Source organism: Acipenser ruthenus, chromosome 9 (assembly GCF_902713425.1).
Source record: "Acipenser ruthenus chromosome 9, fAciRut3.2 maternal haplotype, whole genome shotgun sequence".
Classification (NCBI taxonomy): domain Eukaryota; kingdom Metazoa; phylum Chordata; class Actinopteri; order Acipenseriformes; family Acipenseridae; genus Acipenser; species Acipenser ruthenus.
In genome coordinates, this window is record NC_081197.1 from 35,642,263 (window position 1) to 35,669,939 (window position 27,677).

The following is a 27,677-nucleotide window of genomic DNA, read 5'->3' on the forward strand; positions in this document are numbered from 1 at the left end:
AAAGTTGAGATATTTGAGACGAGAGTGTTACACTGTTTGCCAGTCATTAGACATTGTTTCTGTGAGCATTGCTTTTAAATCCAGTTTTTAATGTTGTCTTGTTGTAGGGCAGCCTTGGAGAAAGATTGATTGCAGTCAAATTGTCTTCCTAGATAAAGGGTATTCAGTCCAACAGTGCACAGATAGTTTCTGTAACTTAACTGGTGACTCAAATTTAGCAGTTGTCAGCGAATATAAGCCTGCACCTGCTTCATTTAAACTGCTTCACATTGTTCTTGTAATACTGGAAGAATAACATATAATAACATATAACATTTAATAAAGGACCAAGAATAATTATGGTAAAAGCATAGCAGTGTAGTATAGCACTGGTAAAGTACAGTAAAACACAAGCAAGCAGGACAAAGCATAAATAAAAACTTGGCAAACCATGGTAGACTATTGTAGATGCATAGTATACTGTAACCATGGCATAAACAAGTAACTGCAATACTGCAGTGCTCATGTGGGTCAGCCCACGTGTACCAAATTCTGGGGAGGTGTTTCTTCCATTTCTGGTCAATGGTACATAAACTGCATGCATACAAAAGAAGGGCTGTGTAACTCATGCCCCACATGGTAAAAACACATCTGAAACTTGCAAAAATTCACATTTTTTAAAGTTTGTTTCGAGGGCTTTCCACCAAAAAAACAAGTAGTTGAGGACGGTAAGCCATTCACGAAAGGGGATGAATTTATACATTAGCTTGCTATGCATCGAGTTCACAGTTCAATCTCATGGAAGAAACTGCAGTTTTATAAATATAGAAGAGGGCTTTTTAAGTGTGTGCTAATTAGCACAGTAACCCTAACTAAACCACATGTTAATTATTATTTCTATGCATCACATTAAGATCTGATGCAGTTTTCAGGAATCAGTGCAGCTGTGGCCAGGGCTTAAATCCACGTTAAGCTTGGTTCTACCCTACTGAAACCAAACAAACAAACAAAAAATCTCTTGACTTTTACAAGTGATAATTACTGTAAAACAAACCATTAGGCACCAATCACGTCACTTGGGGCTTTTGAGATAACAGAGCTGTCTGTAAAGGCTTATTATTATTATTTATTTCTTAGCAGACGCCCTTATCCAGGGCGACTTACAATTGTTACAAGATATCACATTATATTTACATACAATTACCCATTTATACAGTTGTTTTTTTACTGGAGCAATCTAGGTAAAGTACCTTGCTCATGGGTACAGCAGCAGCGTCCCCCACATGGGATTGAACCCACGACCCTCCAGTCAAGAGTCCAGAGCCCTAACCACTACTTCACACTGCTTAACCATAAGAAAACAAAATAAAGCAAATGGTTTATAACAAGGTGTAATTAGATGAAAGCACAAGTCAAAAACAATTGTAATTTATCTGCAACATAAATGTAGTTAAAATATCAGAAATCTAAACTGTACAGTTAAAAAACAGTGATCCTGTTGTGATTCATATGTACAGATGAATGAACTGAGACAAAAGTATTGTCCTATACTAAACATTTATGAGTTTTATTTGACCCTAAAACAAGGATAGAAAACATACAAAAAGATGAAGTTGCAAATGTATGTAACTTGTTTGGACAACTTCATTATTTTTTTTTTTCATCTCTCTAAATGAAAAACAAGACACTGTTACAGTTATGATTCACCCATAACTGTATACAGTTTTAAATATCTACTTTAAAAAAATATGAAAAGCATATTATTTATATCTGCCTTTGAGGTCAGAACGCCTATGTGTTTTTGGACTACCTCCAGCTGTGTAATGGAAAAATCTGTGTCTGCACTGTACAAGGCACGCCAGTATCAGATACATAGCCAGACTATGTAACACATTCTGAAGCATATATGGGTATTGTGGAACCAAATAATAATTTGTGGAGTGTTATTCCACCCCTCATGCTGTGAAACTACCACCTGTGCTGGGCTTTGGGGGTTGACTTTGGTGTTTTTTAACTATACATTGAACAATGCTGGCAGAATTTCACAGTGATGTTGGGGGAGGGGATGGGGGGGTGGGGGGGTACCAGAATATATTGGTACTAAGGACCAATGAAGCCAAATGGCTACCATTGTACTCAGTAACCTTCTTGCCAATATTCCACAGCCTTCTCCCACAGTTCACCTTTCAATGTTCTCCTGAATCTGGGTTATTTCCTTAAGCCCCACCTCTCAGCATTGTTTTCACTGTAGGTGGTCCTCTGCCTCTCCTCCCTCCTCCTGGAATTCTGCTTAGAACCCATCCTGACCTGCTGTACAGTGCTCCCCCCACATTGAACAGAGGAGGGCTACACCTTCCTGTATTCCTGTATTCGACAATGCCAACCGTAGCTATGGTAACATAGAGTTATGATTTATATGATACCACTGAGTGAGTTTTATAGAGGGACATAAAGATACAACTGATAGTGAAGTTGAACTAAAACTTTAAAGCAGACTGCTTTTTTTGTTTTCCACTCATGTTTTTGTCTGAAGTTGTTTTTTGTTGAGGATATTTTTTTTGTTTTCAAGTAGACTGCTTCATTGCACACGTCACATTCAGATTTATAATGAACTACTTATTCAAATGTTATTTTAACTGCGTACAAACAACGAACGAGCAATATAAAATCCCACTGTACTCATACTCGCCTCGTAGATTTTTTTTTTTTAAATTGACACCATTATTATTTTTATTTATTTGCATAGTGGTATTTACATTTCAAAAACAATCGCTTTTTGGATAACATATATGTAAATCGTTTTTACAGAATATTTAAATACATTTCTCTGCGCTTTATTTAGGAATTACAACAGGCACACGACAAACACCTAATATCCTTAAAGTATAGGGCCGGTACTACTAGGCTAACAAACAACACGAGATTCTATTCGTTTTTCATTCGCGCTGTTCCACTTGTTTAACTGCGTTGGAACATCGAGTCATATTTCAAATCCATTTCGGGATTTCCTAGCGCTTGCTTTTGTTAGTCTGTGAATCACCACTCGGTCCCGTACCGTACTCCATTGCGGATTTTGTGTTCTGTTTCACTTCTGAGCGTGTGCGAGGTTTGGTTCTTTGTGTTTGCTTGTCTGTCCGCGGAGTGGCGTGCGCTTCGAGTAAAGCATCCGGGGCACCCGTAAACTAAACAACCACACGTATTTCCCCGCGGTTACTCCAATTTAACCTTACTGACTTGTAGTTATCTTGGAAAAAAAATGTCTGTGGGGTCTGAATCCGGGTTTTCGAGCGAAGAGGTGTTGAATGTTCGTTACCCTCTGCACAGAGCCTGCAGGGATGGGGATATCGGCGCGCTCTGCTCTCTCCTCCAGCACTCCGCCAACAAAACGGACCTCGCCACCGAAGATTCCTTCTACGGCTGGACGCCAATACATTGGGCAGCGCATTTCGGAAAGGTACATTTTAACCATTACTAATTAAACAAACTACAGGTATATATTAGAGAGTGGGAGTTTAGATAGCCGGCTAAAATAACCGTTTAATGTTAATAAAGCCGCCATTATAGAATAAGAATCACTTTAGATTGATTGTTTTATTCTACAGGTAAATGCAGATGTGTAAGTTACATTTTTCATAATAATAATAATAATAATAAAAACCACTCAGCTTATTTATTTTTTTAATTGTCGTTACCGGTAACTAAGCAGTTTACATTTGCTACAGTCAGTGTATATAAAGTTTACTGTACCCTCACACATGTTCAACTGTACTTAACTGAATAACACAGAGCGGTAGATTTGCAAATAACTGTAGCACGATAGCTAATCGTACTGAGTTCTTACGCGTTTAAAAGATAAATAGACTTTTCAAAATGGCCAGCTTTGCTGATGTTTAAAGAATGTCGTCTATCTAAATTTAGGTGTTGAAATGTCCCCTAATATTTCTGATCATAAATAAAGCATTTTCAAGCTGACTGTGAACGTATTGGCCACAATGGTGCTGAAGCTAGTGTTAATGTTTTTAATTTATTTTGTTTTATTGGTAGTAGTGTTTTAAAAATACATTTAGATAACGTTCTATGACAATGTAGGTTTCCGAATGCACAGTATAAAAATAATTGCAGCCTAGAGGCAGAGCCAAGCTTTTCAGGCGTGACTCTTGTTTGTATTGGTTACTCAGATCAACCAATGCGGAGAAAGGCGCCAAGTCAAATCGTAAACAGGAACAAAGGCGAGGAGGCGGGTGGGCTGTACCAGGCACTAAACTAGCTCTGTAATATGATATTGATATTGACAAATGAGGCGGTCACTGTGTAAAACATAGTAACAGCATTTTCTTAAATTCGTTCTGCACCATTTAATGTTACAGGATTGACTTGAAACGCGAAAAATCAGTCTGTCTGCATTATATAAAGTTACTAATAAACTTAGTAACTTTATAAACTAAATTAGAAATATTTATAAAATAAGATTGACATGCTATTTTGTCCTTCTGCAAATGACCTGCTACAGTAATGCAAACCACACTGTACTTGAGCTCTATAAAACTATATTTATATATATATATATATATATATATATATATATATATATATATATATATATGTGCCTATAGAAAGTCTACACCCCCTTGAACTTTTTTCACATTTTGTTGTCAGTGCCTCAGAGTTTCATGCATTTAAATGAGGATTTTTTTCCACATTATTATTATTATTATTATTATTATTTTTCTTCCCAAACATCATCGCAGAGTTATGAAAACGCATACGTAAGTAGATGCCTATGGCTGGACAACCTGACTGGTGTCCCTGAATGAAAAAGTCACATGGTTCGAGCGCCATATTGGATTTCGTGGAAATTTTGGGAATTTTTCAATCGAGGTCGATTGAACAATTACTTTGCCCGCTACGCTGGATTGGTGCCAAATATTCAACAATCTTCTTGTCTTAAACCGCAGTGTCAATCAACACCTAAATTGGCATGCATGTTCATGACCAGGTTCTTTCTACTGTTTGTAAAATCCATGCTTTTTCGCTAAAAAACATGGCTGCGGCGTGCAAATAACCGTTTCACGACGACTCTATTTTCATACATTCGTGCATAAATCCAAGGTGCAATACACTACAGTCATGAAACTTTATATGACCATAGAGGCTCACGTAAAGTACTGGTGATATGAAAATGACACATTTTGGTCACATGGTTTGGCGGCCATATTGATAATTGTAAAAAAAACTTTTGCAACCCATAACAAGAACACTGTTGCACTTATACTCTTCAGTGTCAACACAATTGTACAGACCGGTGGAAAGTAATAACTGCTGAAGATTGAAACCGATTGCTCACACGGCGTGGTGGCCATATTGGAATTTACGTTGAAATTTTAACTCCTAGGGCGTGCCAACAGGGTCAAAGTTATAATGAAACTTGTATAGGAAGTCATATGTGCTCTATGAAAAAATGTAATCACCTGTGACCTCTGACCTCTCTTTAAGGTCAAACGGTGATGTATGACATCATCAACATACGCACCTGGCTATAAAACTGCCTATAACTTCTGATCGGCTGCACCAAAATGCACAAAATTTGACATGGATGTAGAGGACTATGGGATGTTGTGCCCTGCCACATGATGTGGCAGCCATCTTAGATTTAATGACAGTTTCAGGGAATTTTCAAAAGTATTCTCATATTTGTGCCAGAATTTACACAGTTAGCACAGTTGTGATGATAACGTTTCATCTATAATAACCAATGCGCTTAAATTTCACGATAACTGCTTGGAAGCCTTTATAGTTGCTAGCAACTCTAGTTATTATTATTATTTCTTAGCAGACACCCTTATCCAGGGCAACTTACAATTGTTACAAGATATCACATTATTTTTACATACAATTATATTATTTTTTACATATTATTTTTACATACAATTACCCATTTATACAGTTGGGTCAAGGGTACAGCAGCAGTGTCCCCCACCTGGCATTGAACCTACGACTCTCCGGTGAAGAGTCCAGCGCCCTAACCACTACTCCACACTGTTAAGGGGAAAAAGTTTTTATTGAGAAAAAAAAGATATATTAAAAATACAAAACTGAACATAATGTGATAAGTCTCCACCCCTCTGAGTTAATACTTGGTGGAAGCACCTTTGGCAGCAATTACAGCTGTGAGTCTCTTGGGATAGGTCTCTACCAACTTTGCACACCTAGATTTGGCAATATTTGACCATTCTTCTTTACAAAACTGTTCAAGCTCTGTCAAGTTCCTTGGGGAGCATTGATGGATAGCAATCTTCAAGTCATGCCACAAATTTTCGATTGGATTTAGGTTGGGGCTCTGACTGGGCCACTCAAGGACATTTACCTTTTTGTTCCTTAGCCACTCCAGTGTAGCTTTGGCTGTGTGCCTTGGGTCGTTGTCATGCTGAAAGGTGAACTTCCGTCCTAGTTTCAGTTTTCTTGCAGAGGGCAGCAGGTTTTCCTCAAGGACTTCTCTGTACTTTGCTTCATTCATTTTCCCTTCTATCCTGACAAGTGCCCCAGTCCTTGCCGATGAGAAACATCCCCATAACATGATGCTGCCACCACCATGCTTCACAGTAGGGATGGTGTTCTTTGGGTGATGCGCTGTGATGGGTTTGCGCCAAACATAACGCTTTGCATTTAGGCCAAAAAGTTCCATTTTAGTTTCGTCAGACCACAAAACTTTTTGCCACATGACTACAGAATCTCTGTAGAGTGGTTTTTTGTATACTTCAAACGGGATTCAAGGTGGGCTTTCTTGAGTAATGGCTTCTTTCTTGCCACCGTACCATACAGGCCAGATTTGTGGCGTGCTTGGAATATTGTTGTCACATGCACACTTTGACCAGTTTTGGCCATAAAAGCCTGTAGCTCTTGCAAAGTTGCCATTGGCCTCTTGGTAGCCTCTCTGATCAATCTCCTCCTTGCTCGGTCATCCAGTTTGGAGGGACGGCCTGATCTAGGCAGGGTCTTGGTGGTGCCATACACCTTCCACTTCTTAATAATCGTCTTGACCGTGCTCCAAGGGATATTTAAGGCCTTTGATATTTTTTTTATACCCATCCCCTGATCTGTGCCTTTCAACAACTTTGTCCCAGAGTTCTTTTGAAAGCGCCTTGGTGCTCATGGTTGAGTCTTTGCTTTGAAATGCACTACCCAGCAGAGGGAACCTATAGGAACTGCTGAATTTATCCTGAAATCATGCGAATCACTACAATTTAACACAGGTGGAGGCCACTTAACTTGGTGTGTGATTTTTGAAGGCGATTGGTTACACCTGAGCTAATTTAGGATTGCTATTTCAAGGGGGGTGGACACTTATCCAGCCAAGCTATTTCCGTTTTTATTTTGAATTAATTTTCTACAAATTTCTAGAATATTTTTTCACTTGGAAGTTGTGGGGTAGGATGTGTAGATAAATGAAAAAAAACTATTTTACTGCATTTTAATTCCAGGCTATAAGGCAACAAAAGGTGAACATTTTGAAAGGGGGTGTAGACTTTCTATAGGCACTGTGTGTGTATGTGTGTAGCTGCATTGATTTATAGAGCAAGAAGTTTCAGTACCCATGCAGCAGCTGTTCTGCAGGTGCTGCCAGATTTCCAGGGCAACTTTGTTTAATTTGAAAACAAGACACACAAAGAAGCATTTCTTCTGCTTGAGTCATAAGTAGAATTATGTTGATGTGCTGGGTAATCTCCTTGATAGTCACAGCTGGAGGAGAAATCAGATACCCAGCTAACATTTTAGGGGTGTCTTAAATTATAAATTACTTATTTCTAAGTAAATATGTACCCCATTTATTCCTGAAACTTAACTCAAACCATTTTTAAAAATGTATTATGTAATATGGTGGATCCCCCTGTTTAACCTTTCACTGCTCTTTTGTAGTTTGTTTACTGATAATTTATTTCAGCAACTGTGCGAGTTACACGGCCTTTTTCTCAGGGGCTACACATTAAGATTAACCCAAACAAACCTTATATGCATTACAAAAGGGGAGCACTAGGACAAATATGATTGATCCACCACTTTAACAACACCATTGAAAACCTGAGCAAGTTCAACAGCAGTAAAGATCTGTCTTATCATGAAATTCACATGGTTTCAATAGTACTCATGAGTTTATATTGTTTTGGTTCCCTTTTTTCCCTTAAGTTAACTTCTTGTAAAAAAAACAGACATGGTATTATCTACAAGGATTTCCAAGTGCTAAAAGTCATCTTCCTTCCTTTGTTTTTGGCATCTATACATATATGTTCCTGTTATCCTGATTGATAGTACTACAGTGTGTGGGTTTATGTTTAGATGTGAATCACAAGTATATTACAGTACACTATTGAAATCAGCTTTGCGGTGAATTGTAAGTGCAGAAGCCCAGTTGTACAAGACTGAACTGGCAAGGCTGGCTAGACAGGTGGCATGAGTTAATCATTTCTTGTTGAGCAGATTGCCAGTTTAACGGATGGTTCAGCCAGGATTAAGCGCAGAGGAATGTTGTGTTGTTAATTTGATGTCTGCATGGCACGAGGTGAAGCGTTCATCTGTTTCCTCTCCTGGCTTTTCCCTGTGTGCCAGTCCTCCGTTTATGTGCCATGTTGTATGGGTCGGATCACTTGTGCTACTTTGTTGGAAAGTATGATTCATACTGACTGGTGTTGTGCTGGAGGAGGCATTTCGTCTACAGCTGAAGCAAAATTCATTCTTATAGGATTTTGTGGGGAGGGGTGGTATACAAGTAAGCTGTCTAACCATGATCGAGTAGCCTTCATACATCAAAGGGATAATAATGCTTTTTTCCATATTGGTTTGTGACATTATAGGCTTTATAAAGAGCTTCTGCACAGCTGATATTCTATACTTGGCCCATTCCATGAAAATCTGAAGTTGCCAGTATCATACTACTGGAAAGCCCTAGACTTTAGAGCTTGCATGTATTAGGATAGACTCAACAACACAACTTTGAGCTTCCCATTTAGTCTGATACATAGAGATGTTAGTTTAAGAGACATACCGTTTTCATAGAATGGCCCAAGTCACACAGTATCTATTGGGAAAACAAAAACAGCTAACAGGAACAGTAAGAAAAGAAAAGATGTTTATCAAAATGTAACTTTTCACCCTTTGTTGCGTTTAACTCTCTTGTTGAAATCTTGTTAGTTGCTGTCTGCCCGTTGTCATTCAAGGGCTCTGTGTCCTGTTACTGGGGCAACAGTGTCGGGACTCAATTGTTAAAATGGCGGTCTTCTGCGTTGGCTCATGTTTTAAAGGGTGTTGCCTGATGTTTGATTCCTTCTTAATTGTTCTTCCAATCAGCTTTTTCAATTGCACTTGGCAAAGCCCTGCAGTCACTCTGGTAATAAACAGTACTGGTTAATGAATATATGAATGACTCACAATACGGCATTGTATACTACATTTTATAGTTTTAACCCAGAAGTCGGACTGTCTCATTGTATCGAACGACTACTTTTTCTGATTGCAAATAATGATTTTACGTTAAGCTTGTATTGCACAAGAACAAGCTGTTTTTCTTTTTCTCCTCTAATAATATCCAGAAATGATATATTCCCTGATACTCCCCTGTAGCTGAGTGCAGACCTGTCAGCCTTGTTCTGTATTAAACCATGCTCTTTATTTTAAAGCTGGAGTGCGTGATCCGCTTGGTGCAGGTGGGGAGTGGAATAAATGCCACAACAACCCGGTTTGCCCAAACACCTGCCCATATTGCTGCTTTCGGTGGCCATCCAGACTGCCTAATGTGGCTGCTACAAGGCGGAGCTGACATTAACCGTCAGGTAAGTGCTGATTTGATGGGACATGTAGCACATTTAAGATTTGGTTTCCAGCACAATTAATTTGTGGAGTGCTTTGTTAGAGTTTTTATTTAGAGGTAATGTATCATACACAGTGCTGTATGATGCAAGCTGATATCCAAGCTACAAGATGTCAGAGTGGCTACCCCAAACCTTTAGTGTATGAAAAGATATCTGCATCACATTTGAAATCACAATGATAAAGGCAGCATGATTAACCATTTGTAGCTATAACTGCTGGTTGCTTTGGGATTCGTTTCTTAGTTTTACTTTACTTTTTACTTGTCTCTGGCTGATGGATGGTAAGTGACAATCACTGAGGTTACAAGACAAGTCAATCCAATTAAAAAGGATCAGCCTGCCACTGAAGACAGACAGGAGTTCAGCAGACTTGAAATAATGGTACTTTTCCAGGCATGCAGTTTAACTCCAGTGCTTAGCCTTGGAAAATTTGAGGATTACTAAAAGAGAAAAGCCAATTTGGCATTTAATCATGGGGGTCATATGCAAGACCAATGATCTCTTGCTTCTCTGCTCCTGTTAATAATGTAACTCCTGCTTATTGCAACACATTTTCAGTACCTGGACCAGATTTTTCTCCCATGTTACTTGGTTTTCTGCAAGATGTCCTTGCATACAAATACTTTTTCATTCAGTGTTGGGTATCGCATGTGGTCTCAAGTTTACCGCTTAGGGAAGCCAGTGTTTTTCATTTTTAATCCATCTTGCAGTATTGAACACCCAGAATTTTTTTCTTTGCAGGATTACGTAGGTGAAACTCCAATCCATAAGGCAGCTCGGTCTGGGAGCATGGACTGTGTCAATGCTCTTTTATTGCAAGGAGCAAAAGCACAGTAAGTTCATGTACATAAGCTATATGTAGAAATATTGATCCCCATTACTTTTATTATTGTAAATAATTTTATTATAATTATTATAATTTTAGTATTATTCTAGACTACATGTACAAGTTAATATAAAGTACACTGGTACTTTTTATGTATATACTTTAAACAAAAAATATGTATTTTATACTTGCATGAACCTGTGTAGTTTTAAGAAATATTTTTTTTTTTAATAGATTTTATGATTTGTTTAAGTTAAGCTATTACTCAGGAAAATGCACATTTCTTCCTTTGTACAAAATAGCTGGAAGCGTACAGACTTTAGACCAGAAAATACACAATCAATAAACACTAAATGTAACCTTTTATCATTTTTTTTGTGTTTTTTTGTTTGATTTCATGTTTGAAAAAGGTGATCCATAATTCACAACTTAACATATTTAATTAAACATGTAAATCCACAAAAAAACAGAAACCCATGAACAAAACACAAAAGGGTGATCTTATTTAATCTAAGGTTTAATTAAAGAAATTCGAAGAGAGCACACTATTTCAAGGTTTTGTTCGTAAAACCATCTCAGTTTAAAAATATACTCTAAAGCTTTCTTAGTATTACAATTAAAAATGTAATTGGTTTAATTGACATTTCACACATGAATATACAATAAAAATCTAATTATAATTCAGATTTATATCTGAGCAAATAAATGGCATACTACTTTACTCAACTAAAAATGCCTTTCTTAACCTGTAGTAAAGGTTTGTTTAATAGAATTCATAATAGATCCTCCAGATCACGTATAAGATTTATTTAATATGGAAGGAAAAATCAAATGATGAAATGTGCATTTTGTTTAAACTGAAGATCACATTTTCATGTCAGGTATATCTCTCTTGGACACACCAGTAATACTTCAAGTAAAGTACAGCATGCCCAAGTATTTTATATGACCTACATGTGTTTCCTTTAACAGCTTTAGTCGTCTTCCTAACCTAAATGACAAAGGCCATTTCAGTGAAAATTCATGAACTGGTAAATAGTTGTTCACTAAAAAGCCCAAAGTTTATTGTTGAAAACCACACCATGAAATCCCTTGAAACCAAGATTCTAGGTAAATCATGTTTACCAGCCCTGTAATCACAAGGGCAAACGTTACCAGTCTTTATCCTTCATGCAGAATGTGGGATATTCTGTATGAATGAGAAAAACTCTTAACATGACTGCTTATAGGCCTTTAACATTTTTTTTCTTTTTACCTTTCATGTTGAAAGTAGCTATATATAAGAATTTAGCATATATCAAATGAACATGTTCGTTTAACTCTTAACGTATAAGGATTTGTGCTGGAATTACTTGCTCTGCTGCTGATCTTCAGTCAGTTGTGCTGTATGCCAAAGTATTTCAAAGGGATTACAGTAGTTTTTCATTTGTTCATGATGGATGTTCAGCTGAAATAGACAACCAGCCTTGGAGAAACAGCATCAACAGACCTGTTCTTTTATAATGAAGTTTCAGAGCTTGCTGCACAACTTTAAGCAGGTGAATGTAATCCTGAATTGGCAGAGATGTAATCATGTCTGAACCTGCTTTTATATTACTTGAAACAAACACCACAAAGAGGTTGCTATCTACTTCTTTCAGCTAATGAATGCTGGTTTAGAACAAGTTTATGAGGTCTTACCTTTATGGATGCCCATGTGTACTAATGAGCCTCCTCATTGACATGTGGTCATTCCATTCACTACATTGACTGGTTAATATTTTGCAACACTTGATCAACCAATTGGCAAAATTCAGTAGCACATTTATTTATATATCTTACTGAATTCAAGGTTATTCAAACATTGAATATCTAACTAAAACACTATTCAGCTTGGCAATCTTTTTTGTGCAGTGGGTTAAACACACATGAGATGTAGCATTTAATTATTTTAATTACGTTTGCCAGTGTTGCCATGCCATCTTTTAAGGTGTATTGTCTGAACTAGCATTTTATAGAATGGGGCATTGCTATACCTGAGCATTGCGTTTTTTCCTGCAAATATTATTGGTTTAACAAGGACGCACATAGTAGCAAGCGAAGAGTTCAAAGGTGGTTCATCCATAACTATTAAAAAAATGGTAGGAAACATAATATACATTAAAAAAAATAATAAAAATAAAACATTGACTACAGGGAAAATAATAAATTGCCGTCATTTATTTGGATTGACAAACATAACCTTAAAAGATTAAATACAATGTCAAGGATGTATTTTCTCTCAATTTTTGTATTTTGGCTACAGCACAAATAGACAGCTTATTTTTTGGGCAACCAGTGATATGTCTTGCATGGTAAGAGTTAAAGGATAAAAAAGAGAAAGATATAGACACTTTTACTACTTTACTGCACTGAATCATCGCTTTACATGTATACATGGGGTGATCTAAGTATTCTCAGAATGTATGCATTATATTGCAAATTGAAACTTTGCTGGAACATTAATCTTTATCAGCTAAAGACTGTTACCAGCATATTCCATGTACAAAATGTGCAAACTCCACTTCTACAAACCCGTCAACGTTTCTGGAAGTTCATTACTTTCTCGTTTTGGTGTCTACGAGATGGATGTGATGGATGTCAAGATTGGACGAACAGTAAGAATCGTCCCATGCTTAGTTCAAACTTTGTGTTTTTATTGTATTTTTTTTATGGTTGGGGGTCGTTGTATGCGAGCCTGGGGCCGCTGAAAACACATGCCGCATCAGTCGACATTGATTGAGATGCCTCAGAAGACGATAGGTTGCTCTGTAGACGGGAAACATTTTAAACATGCCTTGATGACAACATTCCATCCTCTGTCTATTCAAAATTCAGACATCTGTCTTGATATTGTGCTGCTGACCCTCTGATTTGAAATCTTCATTCGAACCCATTGTGCACAATTCCTCAAGGTGGACATGAATCTCTTGCCAGTGCCAGATGCATCCATGATGTGCCTCATCACACCAATCTGGTCCACTCCCAGCAACCTTAGTATTGTGTTCTGCTTTTGCAAGTCGTTCTGAACGTTGCTTGTCCTTGATGCTTGTTCCAGCACCTCTGAACTGCTGAAAGAGCTTCTGCAAATTGCTCTTACTCATGCAGTTAGCCCTTAAACAACTGTCCTGCTATGGAAAATGTTGCAGATTCACCACCTTTTGTCAAGAATTCTTTGACCGTTCTGTGTTCATTACATAATATTTGTGCTCTTGGACGACTGCACAGTTGCCTGCCTGCCTTGGCTGATGTCAATATTAATGTATCAGCAAAGCTTAATTTGCCTAAAATGCATATGTTCTGAGATGTATCCAAACAAAGCTTTAAACTCGCCCTATTTTTTTGTTTTTCCTCCCACCCCGTACCCCCAATTTGACATTCAAGGTTCAAAGATGTGTCCTGTGGTACTGTGATAGCAATTAAAGTAATTGGTTATAATGGATTGTTTTTTCTTTATAATCCCATCAACCCTTTTTTAAAACACTGTCTATCCTTTCTACTGTAAGGGTTTTTTATTATTATATTTATAGGGGTTCTGGTCAGTAGTGAGTGACTGGACTAGATTTATTGTAGAATATTAACATAAAATGGTGCTTGATTGTCTATTTATAACACTGCATATAGCAAATGTATTTTATATGAATGTTACTGCAGTATTAACCCTTGCTTTAGTTGTTTTTAAGTCACCATTTTCCCATATGAAAGTGACGTAAACACTGCAGAAAGTTCTAAACTGTAAAAACTACACGTGTCAATGTTTTACAGCTACTTAATTCGAATTGACTTGATTTTTTCAAGTAATCCTAGAAAGGGGGAGCATTCCAAATAGAAACTGCTGAAACTGCCACAGGTGCTTCTCCGAAAACGTTACAGTTGTGGCATTGAGTGTTCAGTATCGCTTCCTTTCTGCACACAAGGCATACTGTTGAGGTATTTGTTGCGGTGATTGGTTTTAATGCTAAGCTAGGAATACAGTTATAGAGTCTTTTTGTTTTAGATCTGCATGCTTTGCTTACCCTAATGTACAATATATTTTGTAAACTAACAATAGCAATTTTGAGATCAGATTTTTAACAGAAATAGTAACAGTATCGTTCAGAACTATCTAAGCATGGCTTTAACAGAGAACTTATTTCTGAAGGTGATATGTTAGCTGGGTAGGAAGCTCAATGCATTTAAAAAAATTCTAATCCTAATTGTATGGCCCAACAATTACATGTTTCTAATTTCCCAGTCATTCATTTGGACATTAAAGCGTTCCTCATCAAATTGAGAATCCTTACATATATGTATAAACAGTGTATTTTTAAATATATGTTGTGCTATGGATTAATCCTTAACTGTCGGCTTAAAGACACTGATCTAGTGCTAATTTTGGACTACCTTAAGGTAGTAACTACTCTTGAAAATCAGTTGACATTTTTTAAGTACAAGGGCCCTATTTTTAAATATATGTTAATGAATTGGCAACAAACTCAGTTAACCACACTAACTTCAGAAAAATCCTTTGTCCTTTTAGCCAAACAACACTCTAGTTGCTGGCATTATGTTTTTTTTTACTAATACATTTCAGATGCTACAGTTAGTTGTGCATTGGGTTTTGAACAAGAAGCCCTGCCCTTCAACAGTATTTGTATTTATATTGCACATCTTTATTATATAACCTGTAGATTTAGACAAAATCATGCCAAGTGTACTTGTGACTGGCACTTCCCCACTCGTGTAGAGTATATTTATTGTGTTTTTTCATATTGTATTGCTGGTTTCTTTTTAATGTTCATATGTATATGCCTGAATTGGAAACATTTAATTTTTGAGTGATAGGTTATTAATATTACCTGCATATGAAAATACATATTATAGACTGATTTCATATATATATATAAGTTTTTACCACAAATTGTTGTATTTCATTGTAATGAGGACCTTTTGTACAATAATTGTCAATTTATGAATAAGCAAACTGCCTTCTTTGATTAGTCATCATTGTGTTGTCCATCCGTTGCCCATACCAGCTAAATGTTACCGTTAAAAAACGAAGTTCCCTGAACTGCAGTAAACTGAATAACTGTTTTAAAAAGGCATTCAATGTGCAAAATTCACATAAATGTGATCTAGTGAAGTGCTACACATGTAGTAAGCAATGCATGATAATACAATTGAAATCATTGATTTCTTATTCATCTTTAACCTGGTCAAGTTCAACAAATTAAATAAAAACTGTCTGTTAATCAATTATATATTCAGTAGGAGTACATTTTGAGAGAATTTTTTTCTGCGAAAATACCAATCTGCATCATCAGCATTATCTTTCTATTTTCTTTATTCAGTTATGCATCTCTGAACCCAAGATAATGATCTGAAGAGTCTACCTGTGTTTCTGAGTGTGGTTAATGTCCACCCTCCCTCTTGTAGTTCTTATCCTAGTATTTATTGGAGTTGACAACACGCATAAATTATAAGATAATGCATTAAAATATATTGGTTGTGTTGGTTGCTGACTTTGTTTTTTTACTAAAAGCCTAAATAAAATAAACGTCATCTTAGCACAATGTAGTGGATGACATTGTAGAGAACAATTTCTATTCTGAGAGAGTGGTTTGCTTATCAATAAATTCACCTCAGCGCACTCTTGCTACTGCAATGGGAAGTGATTAGTTCAAAGTATGGTGTGTTACATTCTATATGTTTCTGAAACCTGTTTGTCCAAAAAGGGCTAAATTTCCAAAAGCGATAAATCACTTGTAATGTCTGTGTGTAAATGAGAGAAATGGTCTTTTCTGGTTTAAAGATTAGCTTTTTGTAAAGTTAATTGGCAGAGTTTCTGGTGTGCTTACCCAACTACATTGACAAAAAGTACTGAAAGTTCTAGCAACTAGAAAAAAAGTTAAATTCTGTAACAAAGAAACCAAGCACCAGGGCGATTTTCCCATGCTTAAAGTGAGAAACCACTTCTCTATTAAAGGAATTAACGATAAATAAAGCTTTTTGAAGAGATGTATCTAAATGGACCCCAGAGAAGAAGGCATTGGAATCCAGCCAGAAGATGAAAGAAACTTTTCAGAAGAAGCATGGCCATCGTTGATGCGCATTGATTTAACATTGTTTTAGACCACTGAACTTGCAACTTGTTTGACATATATTTATCTTGCTCTATCTATAAGGGGATATCCTTACATTATTTGACCCTGCTTTGGTTTAATCACTTAAAAACACATTAGTCTTTGGATTGGTAGCTAATCAACCTTTTTAAAGTTGTTTTAGATACTGCTCAAAATCTAGGGGGTGCTACAACTGCAATTGAGGAATGTATACTACTCTTTGATTTGATTTCCCCCTTTTGGAAGATGGATGGTCTTCAAGATCAAGGCTCTTTCCAGCTGATTCTGCAGATATTGGACATTTTTAGATCAAAACATGGGTTCTAAACAAAATGTGCTCTGAGATTCCCGTCCATCAAAGATGCAAAGCTCAATACTTCCATTGAATGTGATTCCAACCCAAACTGCCCAACTTATATACATTTATCTCCGTACATGTAAACACCTTTTCTAATGTAACAAATAGTTTGCATTTTTCATAACTTAAGAGGATCATGTTCCAATAGACTGGGTTCATCCTGCATGGTGCAAGGCCCATTCCTTTCTTTGGTAGTGGTTGCGTGCTCCTACTGAAGTCTTCACAAAATGACAGGCTAGGATAACGACCATCACCAGATATACAGTCCTGTATTCAATTTCTTAATTTTTTTGTTGGTAATATTGGAGCAACTGATCTTCAATGCATTTCCATTATTGGTGGTGTCTGGATCACACATCTCAAAGACTGGAAGATCTCATGAAGAGAAAACTATGTTATGAATACCTCATAAAAAGATGTAGTGCTTTTGTAAAACATGGATGTCCTTATACCTATGTCAGCCTTGATTGTGGATATTTGTTACACTATTTACCAAAGGGGAGGGAAAAATGATGGGATCTTGGACACAGGTTTCAGGCACTCTTATTGATAATTGTCATTGCATATTTGGTGACTGAATCCCAATGCAATTGTCATTCCCATTGCAATGCAAGATATTTAATTAAATGATGAGTTGATTCTGTAAAGAATACATTTCAAATAGTTTTCAAATTTATTTAAAAAAATTCTCATATCACCTTCAGGGTTCATTTCAGTGGTAGGAAGAAAGATTGATCTTTTATATTGAATGTAAACGGCACCAGAAAACTGAGAGTAATTCAGTCTTTTTTATTATGCAGCTTGAGGAATGCTAGTGGCCTGACTGCAGCAGATCTTGCACATGCCCAGGGATTCCAGGAATGTGCACAACTACTGTCAAACGTGCAGAATCAGCTCAATCAGCTGAACGGTTTCTATTCCAATGGGGAGTTGAGTGGCGTTCACCAGAGCACTGACTCGAGAGTCCACTTCAATGGTGGACCCAGAAAGCGATCGCTTGAATATCTGGAGTCTCATCTAGTGAAGAAGGCTAGAACTGAAGGTATGTGTCTGGATTGTGAAGACAATGGTAGTGATTTTATCAGTTTTCACCATTTATATAAATTACTCTTTTTTTTTTTTTTTTTTTTTTTTTTCAAAAGCTGATCAATTAATGAAACAAACAACCTCGCTGAACTGAAATACACTGTCTTTACCAGTTGTTCACATTTTGCGAAAGGTGGAGTAAGTGAGTTGGTTTACATATGAGTAAAAAGCTTTACCACCTCACCTCACCCCAATGTAATCGTGTCATTTTAAGTTTGCGCTCCAATACCGGATTTGTAAATTCAACGCATATTTCTGGGAGTGTTACATAGTCAAGGCAAACATCCTCTGTGTTTTGAAACGTGGGGCAAGCGCTTCCAAATGTATCATGTTCTGGGGGCCCTAGTAAATGGTGTTGAGCAGTAGTTTTGAATGATGTGCTAACCATGAACAGTGGCTTGCTGCAATGTAATTATGGGGAGCATTACTTTCAAGCCCTGTTGCCTGTTCCACATTTTTAGTATCAGTTTTGTTAAATGGCTTTCAGTAACTGCATTGAAGAAAATGAAAAAGTGTGCCAAAAAAGAAAAGCAAGGAAACTTTTATATGGCAGTTGCGATATGTCTGTTTCTGTACACAGGCCTGGACTTGCCCATGAAGATGTATAGCAGTGCCGACGAAGAGCTGGAAATCATGCATACCGAGTCCGAGCCTCCAGTCAATTCAGGTGGGAAGAGACACTTTCCGTTTGGCAGCAGCAGCACTGAAATTAGAGAAGACCACACAGCTGTGGGGAATGGTTCTCCAGGACCAAAAGAAATTGAATTTTTCACGGCCCCTGCAATGCAGATCCCTTGCCGGTGCATAAATAAATACGCATATTTCTAACTACAAAATTCACATTCATAAAAATGTAGCTTAAATGTTGTCTTGTAGATACAATTATATCTGAATGCTGTCCCACTGCTTTGTTTTCAAAGGCAGCTGGGCGAGTCGCAGTCGCATTCGGTTTGTCTTTTGCATGAATATTTTGGGCCTTTATGTTCATAATATGTTGCTCTGCATTGACTGTCCACTGGTGATGTACTGTATACTGTGCCCTGGCCCAGTTCCCTGGGTGCTATATTAAGGACTTCTTTGAGTCTCTCTTTTTCTTATTGCCTTATGAAGGAATTTTTTTTCTTATGGTTCTTCTCTTTCCAACAGGCCAATTCTGAGGTGTCAGATTTGGTTTAACAAGGACCCCCTCCTTCCTTTTCTAAAGGATCTTATACAGTGCAAGTCTATGTCCCTTCTAATGTGTTTCATTTCCCTCCTTTCTACAGGGATCAACAGTTCGGTAACGGTTTCCTCTCCCTACTCATGATGCAAAGGGAATCAGTATAGGCTGCTGGTTATAGCTGGGGATAGGTAGCCAAGAGATTGTAGCTAAAAATCCCAATTTAGCCATTTACTGGGGTCTTGAGCCAGTTACTTGTGCTCTTTATATGTTCCACCCAACTGGGTGAAATTGGACCACTGAAAGCGAGATCTTGCATCTCTGTTGGCCTGGATGTATGAGTATTTCTAAGGGAGACTGTAATTGTCAATATTTTGCCAATCTCTTATGTCAGTCCTGCCAATACATATCAGTTTGTGAATGTAAGAAATACATTTAGTGGAAGTACAATTTGCAGCTAAACTTAATTGGATGAGTTTTAGAATGGTGCTAATTTTGATTGCTTTTGGTTTCTTGCAGTCATTGTTATGGTGCGACTACAAATGAGTCCACCTGCTACAGATTAGGATTTTTTCAATTGTATTCGTGCCTTTTTATAACATTAGGTCAGTCGTACCTTGTAACGTTGTTGATAAGATGTACCTGTTTTTATATATAATTTAACAAATATATACCTTATTGTTGCACACAACTGTATTGCATATAATGCTTGTATATTTCTGGGTGTTGTGTTCATAAGGGGGAATAAGCTTTTGTCAAGTGATTGAAAGAATAAAATTTGGAAGGAATGCCTAATAAAACATTTTCTCAAGTCACATACAGTAATATAACAACATATGTAATTGAATTGTACTGAGTCACTTATTTAACAAGTACTAAGTAACCTATCACTATTGAATCTGTATTGTATGGTGGTGTGTTAGTGCTAGAATCATAACTTTTTAATGGACACGGTGATGCACAATCAAATGATGTACCAGAAATTGCCCCTCCTGTTTCAAAGACATCGATCCTGATCTTATTGGAGTCATAAATTGGTTGTGAGCCATGAGGACAGGAATTGCATTTAGATTATTGTTGAGACAATTGTGTCCATTTGTCAGGTGAGTTCAGTAGTGAATGACAACGACAGCTGTGGACAAAAGTTTTGCATCACCTCGAATTTTAGGATTGAGACATTATTAAAAAAACAAAAACAACTATATGAACATAATTTAGATATTTTATTTAACAAATAAAAAAATTTAATCAAAGAAACTACAAAAAATGACATTGCAAAAATCTACCAGAAGCCATAATAGTAGTACAGTGTTTCATGTTATCACATTTTTTCATTTTTGTCGGTTTTTCGTTAAGTATATGGTAAGCTACAAAATGGTATGCAATTCATAATGTTAACATAACATTATTCAGCAGGTTTCATTTGACTTTATGAAGCAAAATGAGTTATTTCTATAGGGTGATGCAAAACATTTTGCCATAGCTGTATACACTGAAGGAAATGACTTATTTTTGTGTATTAAAGCAGGAACTCATGCTTTAACTTATTTTGCTTTGCATGGATACATTATAAGAAATACCTTCACTAAGAAGCCAATATATATGGAATGTGTGCTTCTGTTCTTGGATAGTTTTAATAAATGTAGAACTCATTAAGTACCAGACTGGGTTGTAAGTAAATTCTTACCTGCTTTTAGCCATTTGATGAACCATGTAGTGTGTTAAATTTGCATTGAAAGAGAACCATTCCCAGGGATACTGAATCTATTCATATAAAGCATGGATAATATAAAATGACCGGACCAGTATCTGGGAAGCTTTTAGAGCAAGTTACATTTAAGTAAAAGAATGCAAATATTGTATGGAAACTACATTACACAATAAATGGGAGTGAAAAGGAGCAGGAGTAAACTGGAGTTGTACTAACATAATGTCTGACAATAATAGGGAATGCATGCCCATAGAAGTGGAGATTAATTACACTTTTCAGTAGTATAGTGCTCTAGTTTGAACACGTTTGGAATGCTGTTGAGTTCTGGTCATTTAACTCTATACCACACTTTAAGCACCACCAGGCTAATCCAATTGATTTTTGGGGGAAGTAATTTACTTTTTATTTAATTTGAAACTTGATTAAAAATCCATGCAATGGTTTGTAAACCTTTTGGGATCCACTCCTTCAAGTTTTCAATGGCCAACACTGTTTTGCCAGATGATTTTAAACACTGGGATGATTTAAGATACAGATGTTTTTTGTCATGGGCTTACTTCTGTGATTGCCCAAACAGCCAAACATCTCATTCTGAAAATAGTTTGAGCTACACATTCATTTTTATAAGAAACTAAAAGTGCTGTGGGGGTGGAATGGTAATGTTTTCTACCTCTTCATAGAAGTTTGAGTAATAGTCTACTAAACGATTCAACATGGGTCTAAACTAGATTGTCAATAATATTGAGTGTGGCTTTCATAGTCTCACACTGGTTGAGTACTTTGGTACAGAAATACAGTACCACCCAGTGTTTTGATCTTCTCTAGAGGGGTCGCCATACCTACAGGAAATATGTGTTTTTATTATTTATAGTTTTAATTCAGGTGTTTTTCTTAACAAAATGTATTTAATTTCTACAGTGTAGAATGTGTGGTGCTTCATAAATTAGGATCTTCAGGGGAGCAGGTGTGTGTGTATATGCCTACTCTTCAATTTTTTGGGGTCTTTCCCAACCGTTTTTATGCTATAAATTAACAGCATAATAGCATTAAACAAAAAAATCCTGACACGGTGGTCCTGCAGAACCCGTGAATTTTGCCATTTGTTTTGCCATTGGAGTGAGCAGTACAAGTTAAAGCGGTTAGCAAACGTCAAATAAAGGTGCATATTGATTGACACAGATCTACAGAAAACTGAAGTGGTCAGATTATAAACAACTAGCAGAGCACAATCCCAAACAATTTCACGAAAGCGGGTGGGAGCGGCTTTAAAGAGAAACAAACTTCAAATTAACCGAAACCTTTTGAGCATAAAACATACCTCTGTGTACCGCTGATAATAAGAACGGTTTAGTTTTGGAGAAGCGCACAAAACCCCGGTTTGCAGCTCTTGTTGTTGCCCTGTGCGGCTGTTTAACGTAACAGCGTAGATGCAGAACGCTAAGTTTAACAATGACTTGCTCGGGGATGGCAGAACTTTTAATGTACATCAATACCAAAGCCACAGCTGTGTTTAAATAGACATTAATGGAAAGGATATTCTCAGCCTTTCTTTTTTAAATTGAATCTATGTTCAGATTTTTTTTTTTTCACAGGATAACATGCTTCAAATAAAAGGTAACCATTTTCTTGTTAGAGTTGTTTGAAGAGGTACTGTTAAAAAAAAAAGTTTACTACATTAAATAGATGTTTATCTGGCACAAATATTACAATATATTATATTAATAAATATCTATTTTAAATTCGAATCTTAAGCCGTGACCATTCCGTGAAATTGTTTAATATTTTTAGCCGTGGCTTTGCCTTGATTTTTTTTTTTAGTAATAATTCAACCACAGTACTTCCTGAACACGGTTGGTTTATCCATCTGTTATGTACATTAATTATCAACATTAGTTGCAGTGCTGATTTCGTAATTCTGATAATCGCTCACTATGCTTTCCTTTTCAAATGTGTTATCGGTTGTATTGCACCATCTAGTGTTTATTCCGTGGTCTGCAGTTAGCATTTTGGTGTGCAGGTTGATTTCTGTTTTGCAGTGGCTGTGGATATTAATTTGACCATATAAATATAGACGGCTTACAACATTGTTTTCAAAATGGTTTGCTGAAAACGGAGTGAGCAGTACAGTTTAACTGCATACTTGCTGTTAATGTATACAAAAAAAAAAGAATAGATTTTATTGGACTACTGCAGGTTTTGTATCGGATAATGCACAGTATTGCCTATTAAAATATCTAAATATGTTTTCATTGCTATGAAGGTTATATTAAGTTTAGATTCTTTTCTATAGAGTTTGTAAAATAAATGTTGGTCCTCTACATATAACACATAAGAATTACAGCTTGTCAAACATATTGTGCTTTTCCAATCCAAAATTAAGATTGGCAAGTGATTTTTTGGACACACCTTTCTATACTGTACTATTTCATATTCCAGACTTTGACTAATTCTTATTTTTCTTAGTTGGGTCAATTAATGTCATTACTATTAAATGCAGTGTACGTACACATTTTCATTAAATGTCAATAAGGCCTTTCAAACAAAAGGGACTCAATGAAAGCTATATTCATTGCTTTATATCTGTACGTTTATGAATGCTTGGCCAGAAATCAAATGATGCATTTTAGCACTGGAACATTGGAATTGGCAGGCAATTCCGAAATGGAGAACGAGCATCTTTTCAGCTCTTTGACCACATGGGGTAATGCAACAGTTCCTGTGTCTGCTCATTTTAAGTCTAGTTTTCCTTGCAGCTTTTTAAAGACTTTTCCATAGTCTGGACTATAAATGTTTCTAAATATATAAAAATGAGAAGAGATGCTTATCCTTTGCCAAAGGTTTTTGAAAACAGGCCAAAGCCCATAATGAACTGTAATTGAAATTCAAGGTTAGGTTGCTATTGAATGACTCAGTTTGGAATGTACTGACATCAGTTTAACCAAATAATTGCCTTTGATGGAACTTTATAGTTCATCTCTTAAATGAAGTTGTACAGTACACGCTTTAAACTGAGAGATACTGCCAGTTAGTATGTGATGTAAGGAAAAAAACCTTTTTTTTTTTTGAGGCTTGAAAGAAGGACAACCCTACTGTTGGGACCTTAATTCTAAAGTAATATTCTTTCAGATCAGGAAGGTGTAGAATTTGTGGGTCAAGGCTTTAGAAATCCACATTTCTAGCTGTACTTACCAAAAGGTAAATGCTTCAGACACTTAACATAAATTTTACATCTGGATTGCAAACATATTGATCCTAAAATAATAATTATCCAGTTTTTCTACATGCACTGACATTCCTGAGAGTGCAAACTATATTTTTTTCACGTTTGGAATATTCTTCAGCAACTTCCTGAACATATTTTAAATTCTGACTAATGCTGCAGGAATGCAACAATAAGTATACAAGTAAGTGAACAGGAAGGAATGTGATCCTAATATAAACAAAGGAGGAGTTATTTGACATTTTCATAAGCAGCTGATCATCACCTTTATTTTGAACCATTACTGGGAGGGAAAAATAAAATAGCCTGGACTTTTCATGAATTGGTTGGTGCACTTGTCTATTATTCACACCTTCTTAAGTTTATGAAGATGTGGGGAAGGCCAGAAGATGTATATGTTTTTAGTGTTCCCTTTTTTCTTTTTTTTAACTCCAGAGTATGTGTTGTATTCGTAGTATTTAACCATTTGCAGCTATTTTCGTCTTGGCTCCAGTAGAAACATCTATCAGGTGGGTGTTTGTGAATGTCATTTATAAACTTCTTATTTTAAATGGCAGGTGCACCTTTAGCAGCAGATGTGAGCCACAATGGCTTGCCAGGAAAGGTGATGGGAAATGGATTTGCGACAAACAGACACGTCCCTCAACCACAGCTCAATGGAATGGAAGCTGAGCCAGCTGAGAATGGCTTATCCATCGGGTTCCTAAACCATGGCTTGGGAGCAGAAAACGGCTCTCAAGCCCCTGATATGTGTGGATCGCTGCACCTTGGTGGAAGCCCCAGTAGCTGTGTGTCGCACAGGCCTTCCTGGGCACCAGCCAACCCTTATGAACGTGGAGATCCAGAGGACACACTGCAGTATGGACACTATCATGGGTTTGGAGATACTGCAGAGAGCATTCCAGAAGCCAGCAGCATAGCTGAACACTCCAGTTCAGTTAAAGTAGAACAGCGGTATAACAATGCTGTCTACAGCGCCATGCATCTCTTTCACGGTTCCTAAAAGCAAGGTTTCCTAAGTCAAGCTCTTGCACAGATTACTTTGTGATCCTCTAATCTAACAGTTACACTTTACATGGGCAATGCTTTCACTGGCTGGTTCCTTGTGTTTATGGAAAAAGTAACAAAAGAAAGTGAACCACGCTTCATAAGGGAAGCTTTTTTTGCATTAGTTCTTTGTTTACTTTGAGAAGTAGATTTGTTTTTTTTAGATGAAAGGCAAGATACTGGCAGTAAAAGTTGTTTAATTTTTCTTCAGTTAATAATTATTAGAAAGGGAAACCTGCCAAACGTTTTGTATTGTTTTTTGTTTTTTTTACATTGCATTAAAAACAACAAGTTGTAAATGTAATTACTTAGTTTAAAATGGTAGATATGAAAAGTCAAAATCCATATATGGGTCAAGTCAATGTTTTGCTTGTAAATTATCTTTTTTTATTGTAAACTAAAAGCTAGATTTTGACATTTTCTAGCATACGAAAGCTTGAGAGTTTGCTAACAAACTGAGTCCAAATTTGTTTTGAATGAATTTGTTTTGTGGCAATACTGACCAAAATGACTAAGGTATGTGTTCACAAGGTTTTCTTTCTAAAGTTTAGAGGCTTCTTGAATTGGCGCATTTTACGATGATTGTTAAACTGAAAACGTATTCAAGCTGCCACGGTAGGCTGTAGCACTTATACAGCCTGGGTTTGATCTGTTATTATTTTTGTAGTTTGTGTAACTGCTTTCATTGCTTGCAAATAAATACAGAATTCAGACTTAACTTGTTTTGTGGGGTTTACATTTATTTTTACAATACCGCTATTGTCTAAATAGGTTTTCATGACAAGTTACTTTGCTTTATTAAAGACATTAAACTTTTTAGATACCATAAATTCACTCATCTTTTGCAGCAGGATCACAAATCAACACACACACACATATATATATATATATATATATATATATATATATATATATATATATATATATATATATATATATATATATATATATTTACCATCTCTTCATGACATACTACACAGCTTTATTGCAATAAATGATTACTATTCTCAATTCCAATTTAACTGTGTTCAGTTTGTTCAGTTAAATATCAAGTTTGATAACAAAACACTCAGGTTGAGATCAAAACTATGAACTTTTCTGGATGGACCTTCCTAATAATACTTACGTTAAACTATTATTGCTAGAAACTGGACAGACAGACATTCAGCAAATAGTGCTAGGGACCAGAATACTTCTCCATGTAAAATCCATCCATCTATTCATTATCATTAACCGCTTACTCCTTTACAGGGTCGCGTTGAGCTGGAGCCTAACCCGGCATACACAGGGTGCAAGGCGAGACTACACCCTGGACGGGACGCCAGTCCATCACAGGGCACCACACACACAGAGGGCAATTTAGAGTGACCAATTAACCTGGACAGCATGGAGGAAACCGGAGTATCCGGAGAAAACCCACGCAAACACGGGGAGAACATGCAAACTCCACACAGACAGTACCCTAGGCTGGATTCGAACCTAGGACCCTGGCACTGTGAGGCAGCAGCACTAACCACTACCACACCGTGCTGCCCCTCCATGTAAAATGCTAGTATAAAACTTATTCTGAACCTGCTTTTTTGGCAATGGTTCTAAGCAACTAACAGCAATGGTCTCTCAAAGTTAAGCAAAATATGTATAAACCAATTATATATAGTACTATTCTACAGCAGGGATGAAACTATTCTACAGCAGGGATGGAAATAAGACTCCTATTACATAGCGGTTTCCGCCTTCTAGGTTTTATTACGACTTTGATTAGCCACAGTGTATGTCTTATTAAACTCATAGTAAAACCAGGAGTGGATCAAACTGCTATGCAATGGGAGTTGTGTTTCCATCCCTGTTCAGTGTAAGTTTTTTTGCTCCAATCAGACCCTAAACATATTTTATTAAAACATATACAGTGTATCTGAATTATATGATAACTATTTTAGAAGTGACAAGGACAGTGATGGTACAGCCTTCTCAGCAATGATCTTCGGAATCTGCAGGTGTGTCCTTTTTACATCTCCATACACAACCAACCCCCTTGAGGCAGCAATACAGGATCAAACACGCACCGACATCCACAGACCAGTTTTAACACTGTCCTTGATGCTTGCCACTGAGATCTGAAAATACAAAAACAAGTGTTTACCTTGTAATACTGTATAGAGCAGACCGGCAATACAGTGGATGCATTCTTACATGGCAACTCTTGGAGCCCAAGCTGATGACTTCACTAGGAAATATTCTTGTCCCCTACAGCTGTTTTACAGTACCTTCTATAGAACGGATGTCCTATGCAGGCACTGCAAAAAACGATGTCA

The 27,677-nt window shown here is 36.8% G+C and overlaps 1 protein-coding gene across 1 annotated transcript; it reads left to right on the forward strand.

Annotated features, from left to right (window-relative positions):
* The first annotated feature begins 3,007 nt into the window (after nt 1–3,007).
* ankrd10a (ankyrin repeat domain 10a) lies at nt 3,008–26,083 on the forward strand. The gene is made up of 6 exons (XM_034008241.3): nt 3,008–3,433; nt 9,648–9,800; nt 10,581–10,672; nt 17,943–18,184; nt 18,809–18,895; nt 24,876–26,083. Exons 1-6 carry the CDS (start codon nt 3,236–3,238, stop codon nt 25,319–25,321), a joined length of 1,218 nt encoding a protein of 405 aa, XP_033864132.1. The 5' UTR covers nt 3,008–3,235; the 3' UTR covers nt 25,322–26,083.
* The last annotated feature ends 1,594 nt before the right edge of the window (nt 26,084–27,677 follow it).

What these genes read in the sequence shown, in the direction of transcription:
- ankrd10a (XM_034008241.3), top strand. Translation starts at nt 3,236, where the DNA reads ATGTCTGTGGGGTCTGAATCCGGGTTTTCGAGCGAAGAGGTGTTGAAT. An exon ending in GAGCTGACATTAACCGTCAG is followed by an intron (nt 9,801 to 10,580) that starts GTAAGTGCTGAT and finishes TTTTCTTTGCAG; the next exon opens with GATTACGTAGGTGAAACTCC. An exon ending in CGAGCCTCCAGTCAATTCAG is followed by an intron (nt 18,896 to 24,875) that starts GTGGGAAGAGAC and finishes TTTAAATGGCAG; the next exon opens with GTGCACCTTTAGCAGCAGAT.